A 15,470-nucleotide genomic window follows, 5' to 3' on the forward strand; every position below is an offset into this window, starting at 1 on the left:
CTTTTTAATCTTGCCATTGTGTGTTTGTTAGACCTTGTTGACGGCGTAAGCAGTGATAATCTTCATCATTCTGGTCTTTATTAATTCAAAATTTAAGTTATGAATAGCTTACTTAGAAAAAGAAGGAGTGTTGAGCCGCTAATTCTGTGGGAAGCTTTGTGTAACAAGGAAAATGCAGATGTAAAGTCCTGTACTTTGGAAACAAATCCAGGCAAGTTCAATACAAGCATCCTCTAAATGCCTATGAGCAAAAAGTTGTTATGGGCAAAGGTTACAAGCATCACTGTAATTTGGTACCTCGTCTATTTCTGTATTACTCATGCTGTGCTAGGTGGCTAAGCATCAATTTGTATGAAGCTTTTAGGTCCTTTGTCTTTGGGATCCGCAGCTCTTGTTTAGCTTGTTCTGACCCATGATGCCAGCTTCAAGATCCACTTGGTTTCCCACCTAGATTATAAAACCCAGGACAATGAACTTGATCATGGGGCCATACCAAAAGCTCTGAGGGGAACAGGAGTCTCCTAACAACTCTCAGCACTCTTAACAAACTACAGCTCCCAGAATTCTTTGGGAGAAGCTATGGCTGTTCAAAGTGGCATCATAGTGCTTTAAATGTATGGTGTGAATTTGGCCTTAGATGGTGAATTAACCACCTTCAAAATATTATTGCAGCCTTCTTAATAGAAAGAGATATCACAGAAGTAAAACAGATTCCCCATGTCCCCTTTCTGTTCCTTGCAGCCATTGATTTACAGTACCTCCGGTTAAGAACTTAATTCGTTCTGGAGGTCCGTTCTTAACCTGAAACTTTTATTAACCTGAGGTACCACTTTAGCTAATGGGGCCTCCCACTGCCGCCGCCACCGCCACCGCCGCGCAATTTCTGTTCTCATCCTGAAGCAAAGTTCTTAACCCGAGGTACTATTTCTGGGCTAGCGGAGTCTGTAACCTGAAGTGTCTGTAACCCGAGGTACCACTGTAATGTTCTCTCTCTCTCTCTCTCTCTCTCTCTCTCACACACACACACACACACACACACTAACTACAGAAACATAAATGCCATGTTTCTTTCTCATTGTTACTTAAGGCTTGTATTTAAATCAGCCTGGTACCCATAAGCCAGCCTATCTCAACCTGTGGGTCCCCAGATGTTGTTGAACTACAACTCCCATCACCCTTAGCTAGCAAGGCCAGAGCATCTCTATTCGTCCTCATGTCTCTCTACTTTGTTTCCATTGTGGCTACAGAAAAAGGGAAATCTGTCTATCGGTCCTGTTTTTTCACCACCAGCCTGTTTGGAAGAAGGCAGTTGTTTTAATTCACATGCTAAGAAGCTAGTATCCTACATTTCAGGGCTGGAATAGGGGAGAATTTCCTCCCCACTTCAGGCAGCATGTAAACCTAGGCTGGTAGCCTCTTAGCAAGCTAGTCAAAAAATGTGCACGCTACTAACTTTTGTAGGGACACGGGTGGCACTGTGGGTTAAACCACAGAGCCTAGGACTTGCCAATCAGAAGATCGCGGTTTGAATCCCCACGACGGGGTGAGCTCCCATTGCTTGGTGCCAGCTCCTGCCCACCTAGCAGTTCGAAAGCACATCAAAGTGCAAGTAGATAAATAGGTACCGCTCCGGTGGAAAGGTAAACAGTGTTTCCGTGCGCTGCTCTGGTTTGCCAGAAACGGCTTAGTCATGCTGGCCCCATGACCTGGAAGCTGTACGCCGGCTCCCTCGGCCAATAAAGCAAGATGAGCGCCGCAACCCCAGAGTTGGTCACGACTGGATCTAATGGTCAGGGATCCCTTTACCTTTTTACTAACTTTTGTGAGTTTATTTACAAGATTGTGATACTTGATAGACAAAAAATTGTCTGTGTCTTCCTTTATGCATAGCAGAGTACAGTTTTCCATTGGCAAAATAGGTAGCCAGACCTCACTTATGTCTGTTTGCAAACTTCCCTAGAATTGTGATTAGTATGTTTTATGAGTGTGAAACTTATGTTCCCAGGAAAAGGGAGGGATGTCATTCTGCCCACAGGTGCTGCAGAGTGTGATGGTGGCTTGCAGATTTACACTTAAAGCTTCTGTGCCAATCATTCTTCTTATTGGTCTGAGAAATAGCTAAGCTTGGTAATAAAAATGGATATGGACAAAGGTGTCATAAAAAGCCAGTATTAAATTTTTTTATAATCATGACAATAAATATACTTCTGCAGTAACAATTTTTTTTTTATGCTTCACCTGTGAATTCTGTTTAAACTGCCAATCCTAAGAAATTTATCTCCCACACCTAATAAGAGCACCTTGTAGCAAAAAAATTTAACTGTAATTTTGCATCTCATGAAGTTTTATAGACTGACAAGTGTTGGGGCTTTCTGTTGACGAAATGGATAGCTTGCCCTGGCAATATTGATCTTATGCTCAGTGTTGCACCAAGAGAGATGTATCAATTTGCAATATAGTCTCATGGGTTAAGTTCAGAAAGCATTAGGAGATGGCAGCAGGTTTTTCATTAATTATCCGCTGGCACATGCAGCTCACATGCAAGGTTTTTATGTCCTTAATTGTATTGCTTTTGACGTCTGCTAATTTCCCCTTCCTCTGTTCTTGCAGAAATGCTTACCCTTGTAATCTGAAATGTGTAAAGTGGTCTAAAGTACTAGAGTGATGAGTGGCCAGTAATGTTTAAAAAGAAACAAACAAAAAAACTTAGATGTATGCTTTGAGAGAATTGCTGGGCAGCTAGAGATGAAAGCAAAGCTGAGTAGTGTAAATTGATTACACCAAAATGGGACATAACTGAAATTCTGAATCCTGCACCAGTGTTTGCGCCTATACTTGGGAAATCCTTTGAAAATATGCTGCTGCTCAAAATATGCAGAGATATTATTGTGGAAAGAATGTGTTTGCTGAAAAATAAAAACTCTAGGAATTGGTTCTTTTCCAAGAAAATGCAGCCAGTGGGAGTCCCCTTCTCCCAGCTTCTAAAGCAAATCTCTCTTAACCCTCTTTTGTTTTTAGGAAACCTGTCCAGTCTGAAAAGCCTCGGGCTGAGGTATAACCGGCTCTCAGCAATACCCAGGTCTCTAGCACAGTGCAGTAAACTTGATGAACTGAATTTGGAGAACAACATGATTTCTGCTTTACCAGAGGTGAGGCACTCTACAGTTTTTGTATGATTGCAGCTTAATGTTGTTTAAATGTTGCTCTAAAGCACTGGAACCGGCATTAGTTTTATTGAAGACAAATGCTCTGGAAATGGAAGGCTGCTGAAATTTGCCAAATTGGATGTAAACTATTAGCATTAGCACTAATTGAATGGGAATGAATGGATATTGCTTGAAGAAGTTGCTGCTGTGAGAAAGTTGCCTGGAAGCTTTTAAGAACAAAGCTGAATTGCCCCTCCCAAGTGCATTATGAAAGTTACTCAAGTGTAATTAAATATACAAAGGAGACTGACAGCAAAACAGATTGCTTTATCATAAGATAAGTTTGGCTCCCAATCCAAAAACTCTTTTAACAAATAAAAAATGCTTTATTCAGAAGTGCTAGTCTGTGTATAAATTGTAATTGTTGCTGAAAAGAGCCACTTGCATGTTAGTGTAGTGGGGTAATCCATTAAAGCAAGTCTCTTTGGCAGCAGAAGAAAGAAAACATTTGTAAAGAAAACTGCAGAATTGCAAAATATACCAAGCTCATGATGATGCAATGCCTAATAAACATTAGATCTTAAAAGACTAGTTTGGGAGAGGCAGCTGTCCAACAGTATTCATAAATAGTAAGTGCTTTGTTTCTTTTCGAAGCAGTACATTCATTATCCAGCCTCTTCTCTGATCCCTAAAATAATAATAATCAGTGTGTTTGAAAATGGCTAAAAAAATGTAATATCTATGTGGCTGAGTTTATATGACAGCCTTCAGCATCAAGCTTTTGCGGATTTCAATATTCTTTGAAAAGTCGGTGGTGCCAAAGCTCCATTGCAATCTTTGGCATGAAGGACTCTCTTAAATATGATTAATATGAAATAACTTATGAGTTTAGGGCAACATGCAGACTTTTGCTCACTCTCTGTGCTCTCCCCAAGTCTGCTCTGGAGGTAGCCCAGCACTCTGGAGCAGATTTTGCGAGGGTGAGCTTGGGGCTGCAGGAGAAAGAAGAAGAAGGGGAAGTCCTGTTGCACCAGTAAAAATGTGTTCTGCTGGAGGGTGGTTACTGCTGGATATTTTGAGAGTTTACTGATGGAAATTCCTATAACTAGTACTTGAGAGAGCACCTTGCAGTATTGCTGTAATTTTTAAAATGATTAATCTTGTGCAAGTTTACCAGTATTCCATCATTGCAGGCACCATGATGCAATATTAATTGCATCAGAAAGAAAGTTTGGCATAAGAAACCAGAAGAGGAAACTTTCAGTGATATCCCATGGTGCTACTCTGTTGATGGCAGACATCCCTGAGGGGAAGAGGCAATGTTCTGCAGTTTCCTCCCCATCCCTTTGTAGCCACCCATTCCTCCCCATTTTTTTCCGCTGGGTTTCCATCCTGCATAAAATTGGGCCCAGCGGGCTGAGCTTGTGTCAAATTTCCAAAAAATGGTCTCCCTTTCCCAATCTATTAATGGATATTTTCCATCAATCAATCTCTTTATTATGGTCAATGACCAGTAATTTCCTTTCATTGGTGTAGGAAGTAGGAATATGACACCATTTTAGTATCTTGTCTTCAGGTGCTTTTCTTTTTAATATATAACAACTTGCCTGGTGAATGATATAATCTGTTTGAATCTGTTTTGTGTTTGTTTCAATCGTTACTTAGTTATTTGTCAGAAGCGTAAACTTAAAAAATATTGAGGGTGCAGTTAAAAGCCCCAAACTTGTTAATCCTAAAAGTTATGTCAGTATACGGTACGTACCTTATCTGAGCGCACAATGTCTTGGAACTTAAGTTATTGGAACAAAAATTCACTGTTGCCTCGTTCTCCCTGCAACAGCTGATGTCCCCCAAAAGTCCTCTTTGGGTGATGCAGGCAGGCTCCTGAATACTGTGGCCTGGAGAGTGTGTGGAGAGGATGGGAAACTTTGTTTTCATGAACTTGCTTAAGCTAACTCCCCTTAAATCCAGCCCAATTTGGAGCAATTCCTGTGTAGAGATAAGAAGCGTTCTTCCCGTGGAATTCCTTTTTTAGGATCCAAGCTGTTATCTTTAAAGTAAGGCTGTCACCCAGTTAAAGATAGTTTAGTCGATTGCTTCGGCATAAATTTACATTTAAATAAAGAAATAATTCCTAAGAAGCATGCATGCTTCTATTTCATGTATGGGCATGTTACAGTGGACACCATCTTAGAACTTCCAAGATGGTGCCTGCTGCCACAGTTGTGGTAAGTTCTTACATTAAAAGTATTAGCAGTTTGCTTAAATCTTGCCAATTCAATTGGGGAAAGGGTTCTTTCTTAGTTAACTGAAAGTTTTTGATCTATTAATCTAACAGATTACTTGACTAAAAGTTGCAACCCCACTTAAAAGTACTCTAGTTTTAGACAGGAATGGATGCAGCAACAGCTATTTGGATGGAGAATTGATTGTACCTATCAAATGAAACCATAGCACAGGTGTTATGGAAGCACTGGTTTCCACAAAAATGAGATAAGCCATGCTGTGTTATATAATGCCTGTTACATGAGGATGCAACAATAAATGGTAAGGTGACTATAAGTTAAATCTCTGGCACAACCTCAGCCATGAATTACATGGCTCTCCCTTTCCATAGGCTGAGCTTGTTACAAAGTGCGAAAGTACTATAATTGGCTGAGCTATCTAGACATTACCTCACTACTTGGAATTAATTCTAAGCTTTTCATGTTGCCCAGAGTTTATTTTCAGCCATTACTTTGGGGAAATAATTTACCGGTGTAATGAGTGGGGGTTTTTAAATGACATGCTTATCTTTTTTAAACACATGTGAATCAGCAATTACAGCACTGTATGTACAAGTTCTGTGCAAACAGATACTTCCGCTTCCCATCAGTTCTGGCGACAGTTCTGCAGGCACACTCCCACTGTGCACATGAAACTGTTCCCTGGTATTGAAGTATACATGGAAGCTCTCATGAACATTTCCCTGTGCTTTGGTTCAGACTACTGGTATTTGTTTTTTTTAAAGTGTGAAGTTAACATTTTTGCAAAAACAACAGAAACCCATATGTTGTCACACTGAGATGGAGATTAGGTGGCATGCAAGAGAAAAGAAAAATTCAAGTATGTTCAGAGTTCATTCAAGTTTGTATTTAGACCTGTGTGCTTCTATTTTGCTTTCCCAGGGTCTCTTATCCAGTCTTGTGAATCTGACTAGCCTCACTCTGGCACGGAACTGTTTCCAGTCATATCCAGTGGGTGGCCCCTCACAGTTCTCTACCATCTACGCTCTCAATATGGAGCACAACCGCATCAATAAAATCCCTTTTGGAATTTTCTCCAGAGCAAAAGTGTTAAGTAAGCTGAACATGAAGGTGAGACATCGCTGACTATCAGGAACTGTTTTGCTTCCAGGCTTGCCAATGTTGCCAAACATTAAGTGCAGTTAAGTAAAGAGGTGCAAGATAACCAGGTATGCGTGACAGTAGTGGATGAGTTGTCAGATATTAAGTATAAAACTGGGAAAAAGCCTTTGTTGATTTCATGCTTCTTTTTTCAAATGAGAATAGCATAAAATGAATAGAGCACAAACTTCTTTTCTAATGCAGATTTGAATATCTGTTCTTTAGAAGCTGGCAGAAGCCTTCCTTTCCCCCTACTGCCTTTGTACCTTTTGCAAAAGACAGAGAACTTCTGTTAAGCATAATCAGTGTTTAAAATTGACTGAGCCCAAGCAGGCAGCATGTTTATGTCTTTGCTCCTTTTTCTTGTGAAAAACAAATGCACAGGGAGGTAAACAGAGAAGTGGGCCATTGCCACATACTGGGTTGTCCCCAAGGCTGCACAGGTGGAGTTTGACTCACACAACACTTGCCCCCATCTCCTCTCCCTGCCCCCTGGAATCTGTTCTAGACTTTCTTCCAATCCTCCGGAGTGAATTCTGAGAGTGCCTCGGGAGCTGGAGAGGAGGGACCAGTTCTGTAGTACAAACAGGAGCCTGTTGCACAAGCAGAATGGCACCGCTGGATACAAACAAGTATCCATAAATTACTTGTAATTAAAAATTTGTTTCAAATGTTGGCAGTCTGAAAAATGGAGGAGCTTGCTTCCATTGTTGCTGAACGTTGTTGCTGAGGTGGTGAAATAGGTTGACTCAGATCATTGCATACTATAAATGTGGCTTTTGGTATTTGGAACAAGGTGTTAAGGTGTTTCAAGCCTAGATCCATATAAGTAGACTGCTCACATTGTAGGAAACATTTTTGGTTATACTTGAATTGAATATTAAATTGCCAAAAGCAAATATTTTATTGTCAGTTTCTTTGAAGTCTAGCTGAACTCCGTTGCAACACATAATTTCTTTCATTTAATAATGGTCTAAAACAGAGGATCTAAGTATTGCCAACTTTATTAAATGCTGCTGCTTGTAATGCAGGTGGTGAGTCTTTTACTTGCAGAGAACTGGCTGTTATATATAGATGAGTTGTACTTCCAGTTAACACAAATACTAGCCACAACCTGCTTTTTTAAATAGTGTATCATCTGGGCAAGGACAATACATACTTCAAATAATATACTGTTCTGATTTGAATTCAAATAATAAGCACAGTATAGCAGTTCTTTAAACATTAATGAAAATGTAGACCTTGCATAAATATTGACTATTCTTTTGTATGACTTCATAGCTATAATGCTTTAAAGAAATCCTATTTTCTTTATAGGTTATTGGTCTCTTATTAGGGTTTCTCAATAGTGCTATGTTTTCCTTAGTTGCAATATTATTCTAACTTGATATCTGAGAGAACAGCCTTGCTGTATATGGAATCTGTGTTTATTTTTAAGTAAAAAACCCGAAACTTTGTGTGCATGCATGTGTTCACATTCTGGAGAAAGGCAGTATATACCCTTCAAAAGATTTTTTATTAAAGATATTGGTAGGACATTGTTATGGAGGAGAGTAGCATCACATTTCTCTCTATGAAATGTCTATGTGGCCACCATGTGAAGCAGTGAACAAGCACTTACTCTGTATTGATCCTTCTACCAGCTGGTGTTGGGGAATTGCGTCAGGTGTCAGCTGTGGTGTAATGGAAACTATCTGGAAGGAAATCCATGAGAGTAGCTGGAGTAAATTGCACACATCTTTTATCAGTGGGAGATGAGACACTGGTTGTGGGTGACTGGGTTTTGCCAGCATGTGCTATTTGCAAAACCTCTCTGTCCAGCAATTGAGAAGGAAAGACTGTGCACTCTGTAGCCCCATCTTCCCTGGCCACCTTTAAAAACAAATTGTTTATTCAAATTCTAAATTATCTCCTTGTTTAGATGGGGATGATTTCATGCCGTGTTTACACACCAGATATGTAGCAGCAACCATTAGGTAAATGGAGCAGTCGTTCCACACCTGATTACCCCCTTAAACTATGGCTGCGTATCTTCTGTAAATACACAGTGTGAAGCTGTTCCTTGGGCTGAACTGTAGCTGGTTTTCAGCAAAATGAAGGTTAAGGTGAATCCATACAATTAGTAGCACTTTGCATCTCAGATCCCCTTTTTTATAATTTTGTGTATAGTCGTTAGATGTGTACAGCTGCATTGATTTTGCACACAGGTCTTGTGATGTAATGAATTTGTCTTTGTCATGTTGACAGTTTGATATTTCTATCCTGCTTTTCTGCAAAAACAGTCAGTGGCTTATATTAAAAATAGTAAAATACAATTGGACAAGGTAAGTTAAAAGAGACCTGTAATGTAAAGATACCTGTTAAAAATATTAATGAACAGTTGTACAAAACTAAAAAGCTTTAAAACAGATGTGACCAATTTGGTGCTTTTTCAGATGTTTTTGGACTGCAACTCCCATAATTCCTGGCTATTGGAAGACATATCTGGGGCTGATGTGTGTTACAGTCCACAATATTTGTAGGGGAACATGTTGACTGCTCCTGCTTTTAAAGCAGAAGATCAGTGGTATTTTTTATTAAAGTCAGAATCAAAGTGATTTTATTCCTCATGTACCCAATTAATGTCCTTTTCAAGTAGTTGTCTTTTACTTTTTCAACCACATTCCTAAACCTTCTTCATATGAAATTACAGGACAATCAGCTGACGTCGCTTCCCTTGGACTTTGGGACATGGACCAGCATGGTAGAACTGAACTTAGCTACAAATCAACTCAACAAGATTCCTGAGGATGTGTCTGGACTTGTTTCCCTAGAGGTGAGTGGAATACACTGAGATCTTGTGAACTGCCCTGAGCTCTTGTGATGAAGGGTGGTATAGAAATCTAATAAATAATAATAATAATAATAATAATAATAATAATAATAATAATGGTGGAATAGAAAACAGGTTTTTGCAGAACTCACAAGAAGCTACACAGAAATTTTGTAAACATTTCCTGGGAAAGGTTGCTTTTACTCTTAGTACTGTTTCTTTTTCCTAAATGGTTGCTAAAATTATTCAGTCTTTGCTCTAACTAATTTTAGAACTGAAGATTAAACTACTTTAAATGTGTGTTGTTGGGTTGGGGTTTTTTTGTTTTGTTTTGCAAAACCTGCTAAACTGTCCTAATTAAAATAAACATTGGCTGGAAAAAATGTGAAAGTATAGCTGTCTGAGAGAGAGCTGTTTCATGATTCTCATTTGCTGGAGTCAGTGTGGCAGAGGTAGGAGACCTTTTTGAGCTTGAGTGGCCATGTTCCCTTGTATGCAACCTTCTCAGAGCCACATGCTAGCGATGAGTGGACCAGAGACAAAAGTTAATTCTAAAGTAGGCGACGTTTGATCCAATCTGCAAAACTCAGATATTTCTACACACCTTTCTATCCAGCTTAGAGGCATTATCACAGTTGGAGGACACATTCCCACCAGGCAGAAGCACTCAGGGTGGATGCTAAGCAGAACTAGTGAGGAGTTTGGCATAGGCCAAGGGACACTTCCTCATCCCTGAAATATGGCATTTGTAGGTGAAATTAAGCCATCTCCAGCTTTTTAATTGAAGAACCCTTAGTTTACTGAATGTTTACTTCGCCAATAACCTGCTGGTTTATTAAAAGTTCAACATACGTCTTTCTTCAGGTTCTTGTCTTGTCGAACAACCTTCTAAGAAACCTTCCCCATGGCATTGGGAACCTGCGAAAGTTAAGAGAATTGGATCTAGAGGAAAACAAGCTGGAATCCTTGCCCAATGAAATAGCGTACCTTAGGGAACTTCAGGTACCTATCTGTACCACATAAAAACGGAACCTCTATCAATGGGTCTTTTTGCCTGATTTGGTATTAGGGGCTGCCTCTTTGTGCACACATTTCACCAATATGTGGCATTGCCATGTAAGGAGGGTGGATAATCTGGAAGTAACTGTAGAAGTCATTGTGTGGAGATATTTTATAGATGTGTCCCAGTTTCTATGTAGATAACATGGTGGATAACATTGTAGAGTGCTAAAACCTAAATTCTGGGTCATGACATGTTGCATGGGGTAACTGATGTGTTATGAGACCTTGAGGTCCTAGTGGATAGCTCGATCAAGACATTGGCCTGGTGTGAAGCCATTGTGAACAAGACAAATTCCATGCTAGGCTTCTACTTCTCCACACAACACATATTTAAGCTATGGAACACATTCCTACAGGAGGCAGTGATGACCACAAACTTGGATGGGGATAAGGCTATCAATGGCTGCTTGCTACTATGGCTATGCTCTGTCTCCATGGTTGGAGGCAGTAATGCTTCTGAATACCAGTTGCTGGAAACCACAGTGGGAACTGGTGGGGAGAGTGTCCTTCTGCTTGGGTCCTGTATGTGAGTTTCTTACAGGCATTTGGTTGGCCACTGTGAGGACAGGATGTGGGACAAGGTGGGCCATTGGCCTGAACCAGCAGGCTTTTCTTACATCCCTATGGTTGCCGGGGAGGGGAAGGCTGTGATTCTAATGACTGGATAGTGTTACCCATCTTTGTTCTGGGTGATTGAAGATGACATTAATTTGATGCTTACATATGCGTATTTCTTCCCAGAGGTTGATCTTAACAAATAATCAGTTGAGCACCCTTCCTAGAGGAATTGGCCACCTCATCAATCTGACACATCTTGGACTGGGAGAGAATTTTCTTACACAACTTCCTGAGGAAATTGGTATGATATTTGTTTTACCCATACATAGAATGATGTGGTTTTGTTTTAGCTACCAGTAAAATGCTGGAGATGTAGTCTACTGGTGTTGATTATCTGCAGGATTTGCTACATTCCAGTTGTGTCTTGCTCACAGGGTTGTCCCAGGGATGCTATGCACTCTCTTAAAATGTGGGCAGAACTGTATTTCTTGTAACATTTGGAAAGCACTAGGTAGATACTTTGCCAGTTTGGGGAGTCTCTTCTAGCATATCCCTCATCAGAAGACCGTTAGCATAATGAAGTCTCTTGAAGGTAGGAGTTAGGAGTCCAAGATTTTGTAGCTGGGAAGACAGTAAAGGAAGAAATAAGACAATTTTATTATCTACAATGGGCTTCAGTTGATGAGGGGAAGTCGCAATCTCTCAATTTCATACTGCTTTTCGTTTGGCATGCAAACAATAGAAAATGGCAGTAGATGAGAAATGCATCTTCAATTTAAGGCATCTGTTTGGATCCTGTGGAAAAACGGGTTGCCGTACTGTGATAACTGACAGAAGAACAAACTATTTATGTGTTGAGAATATCTTAATGAGAGCTTCTTTCTGGGTGGTGTGTGGAGTTTTGTTGGCACCCTCACGCTCATGGGAAGGCTTTTGATCTAGCAGATGTGTCTCCGAATGAAAGAGGAAGGGAGGGAGTTTTCATTGAGTGATCCTCTCTCCAGCACCCTCCCTCCAGAAATCTGCTCCAATCAGTTGTCTAATCCTTCAGAACAGCATAGAAGGTGATATGGAGTACTGCCATGGGGAGGGGGAATTAACAACAGCAGGCTCCCGTCCTCTCCTTTAGCTGGAAAGCCCTTCCATAAGTGCAAGGACACCAGTTGGGTCTAAATTAGTTTCAGCCAAGGGTGTTTTTAAGTGCTAATTATTGACAATTCTTGCTTTTGTAGGTACACTGGAGAATCTGGAAGAACTGTATCTAAATGACAACCCTCATCTGAACAGCCTTCCTTTTGAACTGGCCCTCTGCAGTAAATTGTCTATAATGAGCATTGAGAACTGCCCACTCAATACCCTTCCAGCTCAAATTGTTGCAGGTGGACCTTCCTTTATCATCCAGTTTCTCAAAATGCAGGGACCATATCGTGCCATGGTCTGATGGATATCTGCCCTAATGATGTACAAAATATAAATTGCATTGAGGGTATCATTGTGTACATAATATTATCTAGGCCACACGGTGCCAGGGTTTGATAAAAGTTGGATTGTTCCATACACTGTACAAAATGCAAAGAGCATTATTGGTATTGCGTATGTGTGAATATATAATATAATATATAGGCTGTATATTATATTATATATAAAGCATAAATAATATAAAACAGGCAAATTCAAGACCATGTTTATGTGTTTCTGCTAATAGAGGAAGCATAGCCATTTAGATTTTTTTTTCTTTGTAAAGTGCTTGTCTAAGTTTTCTTTGCCGAATTTGATGGATGTCTGGGTAATTGGAGATACCAGTTCACTGAAAACAATGGCCAACTAATTGCTGAACAGTTTAAGGGACAAAACATTTTTAGATGGAGCCCTCTTCCTATGGGAAAAACAAGCAACTTGATTACACAAACTTTTTTTTATTATCATTCCCCTCTGTGCACATTCTCTGTGTCAAAAATCCTTTCGGGTGATTTGTCCTCTAGTTGGGGAGATTCTTTAACTTATTTTAAGATTTGAAACAAATGGTGTTGTATTTGTTTACAGTCAGAGTAAATCACTGGATTATTTTTATTTTTTATTATTGTTGTTGGATTTGCTCTGTTATACTCATATCTAAAATTTATATGCTTCTGCCGAGGGCTTCTTATTGTCTGATTTTATATTAAAACAAAAGCGTAAGTAGGAAAAGATGCAGTTCAACAAAAGCTTGAATTTAGGCCTTTTTCAGTTTATCGTTTGTAAGCATATCTTATTTGATCCACCTATTTTACGGTTGGCCTCATCTGGCGCAAGCACCATATTCTGATACATAAATTGACAGATATATTTGAAAACCCGCAACATTCTGTTAAGGTCTAGTAGTGCATTGACGAGGAATGAATATATATTACACCAGGCAAGTGTAAGCGCTCCCCCGGTCTTTGTACAATTAATGAATGTGTCTTTTAAAGCACTGCAGTATATATGTAAGATTTATGGTTGGTTGACAGTGTTACTCTGGCTTTATATCTTGCCTTGCCTTGTACATCTTTCCATTGTTACGGAGCATCTGCATCCAAGCACAATATCTTCATGCTGTGCTGTTTTGCTGCTGAACTAAATGCACTTTTCCCTGCAGAAGTGGGACACTTGCTTCAAAGTAATCAGTTCAGTACCATGGTTTATTCTCTCAGCTTCATCCTATCATTCTCAGTATTAAAGACCGGTCTGTTTTAAAAGGACACCTTTTCATTCGTACTTAAAACTTGCTCTGTAAAAAACAACAGTAAAGTGGTTCACATGCAGTTTTACTGTCATTTTTGTGGCTGTATGAAGGGCTAATAACGCTGCAGTGAAACAGACACTTGCCACTAACACTTGCAGTGCCATTTCTAGTTTTTTTGTGCACTCATCTTGCATTCTGGGCAGTTGCTTTCAATGTCAGTTCACTACATTGGGTTTGCTTCTGAGATTGTGGAATTTAGAGAGTGCTGTGTCTTTTGAACCAGTTGTACGCACCACAGAAGCCAGAGGAATCTTGTTCATCTATTGAAAGTTTTGGAACTTTTATTTCTGGCACTAAGAGCCATTTAATCAGTACAAACCAGAGATTATCACATATGCCTGTCCCATGTAAATAAGTAAGATGCACACTCCTGGCAGTATAATTAAGAATTACTTCTGAGTAAAGATGCTTAAGAATGCTCTGCAAGTGTCAGAGGCTGTAGTGGGATTTGGATGTGCCTGAGTTCCTTTGGCTTGAGCCCATCATAACTTACTGCCTTGCTCTGTTTTCTTTGATATGAATTATAGCTTTTATTGATTGGTTTTCTCACTAGCGAGGGAGAATTGTTTTGAAAGAAAGGCAGGTAAGATACATAAAACCTTTAACGGGCTTAAGCTGGTAGCAAAAACTAGTCTAGATGTCACTGGATATACAAAGGGATATCTACTACAGTCTTCTGAAAAATAATAATCTAATGCTATGTCAGTTTAGATTTATAAAATTGTATAGTTTCAGCTGTGTGAAAGCCTATCCATCTGAGCATTAAGGTGTTAAAATACAAAGTGGTGGTTTAAAAGGTGAAAGTCCACTTTATGCTGAAGCTATAAACTTGTCCCAGTAACTCAGTCTGTGTCTTTATATGCTGCCCATATGCACTTTTAGGGGGAGATAATCTTTTCTATAATCAATTGTCTGTACCTGTTACTTTTAAAGTCAGAGTTTAGCCATGTATTGAAAATTATTCCAGGCAAAATGAGAATAGTATCTTTGGAAGATTTTTCAGAATTGATGTAGGATAGGATGCTTCTAATAGGTTGGGTTCTTCTGCCACTTTGTGGAGTTGTGGGTAGATGAAGTTGAACTGCATTTATGGAACTGGTAGTTTTGTCTGTAAATATATTAATACAATTGTTCATCTTGCCAAGGATTATGTGACTGACTGTTTCTCTCTCTCTGAAAGATCACTTGCATGTTGGAAACTGGTTTTATTCATTCATTAAAACATTTAAAAAATGAACTTTTTTTAAAAAAGGTGAATCAATTGTACTTCAGCATCACATGTAAAGAGGAGTCAAAGTATAGTCTGTTAAGCACAGAATCTACAGGACTCCCAAATCCAAGTTTATATTCCGCAATCAGCACAGGATGCAAAAGGAATAAATTTAGACAGAGGTAGCAATAAATTCTGGGCTAAAAAGAAATCAGAAAATATTTTCATAATGCAGCTGATTGTCTTCTGAATTTTAGAAATTGATTTCTCATGATAGAAAGTTATTGTGTCCCAGAATATCTTTACTTTCCTTGGCAAAATGATGGATTCTAACCAATTAGGAAATGTCTACCTAAATCTAGCAAGGATGTATTAACTGGAATTTAAGAACTGAATCTGTGCCAATCAGAAATTTGGGGGAAATTCTAGGATTTGTGATACTGAAACATTATCAAGGTAGAAGATACATATATCCAGATAGTTCTTTTCGGGATGTCTAGTAAGTGTGCCCCTTGCTCTTGTAACACTACAC

The 15,470-nt window shown here is 39.3% G+C and overlaps 1 protein-coding gene across 2 annotated transcripts in view; it reads left to right on the forward strand.

Annotated features, from left to right (window-relative positions):
- SHOC2 (SHOC2 leucine rich repeat scaffold protein) overlaps positions 1-14,965 on the forward strand; it is a 48,274-nt gene extending 33,309 nt beyond the window's left edge. For both annotated transcript variants that reach the window (XM_083441706.1, XM_083441707.1), the window contains exons 4-9: positions 3,019-3,149; positions 6,314-6,502; positions 9,225-9,347; positions 10,209-10,346; positions 11,148-11,265; positions 12,197-14,965. In XM_083441706.1, coding sequence (XP_083297832.1) covers positions 3,019-3,149; positions 6,314-6,502; positions 9,225-9,347; positions 10,209-10,346; positions 11,148-11,265; positions 12,197-12,405 — 908 coding nt within the window. In that variant the 3' untranslated portion in view covers positions 12,406-14,965. The remainder of the gene's footprint in view (positions 1-3,018; positions 3,150-6,313; positions 6,503-9,224; positions 9,348-10,208; positions 10,347-11,147; positions 11,266-12,196) is intronic.
- Positions 14,966-15,470: the final 505 nt, after the last annotated feature.

This window comes from Podarcis tiliguerta (genome assembly GCF_965153285.1).
Source record: "Podarcis tiliguerta genome assembly, chromosome: 5".
In the NCBI taxonomy this organism is placed as follows: Eukaryota; Metazoa; Chordata; class Lepidosauria; order Squamata; family Lacertidae; genus Podarcis; species Podarcis tiliguerta.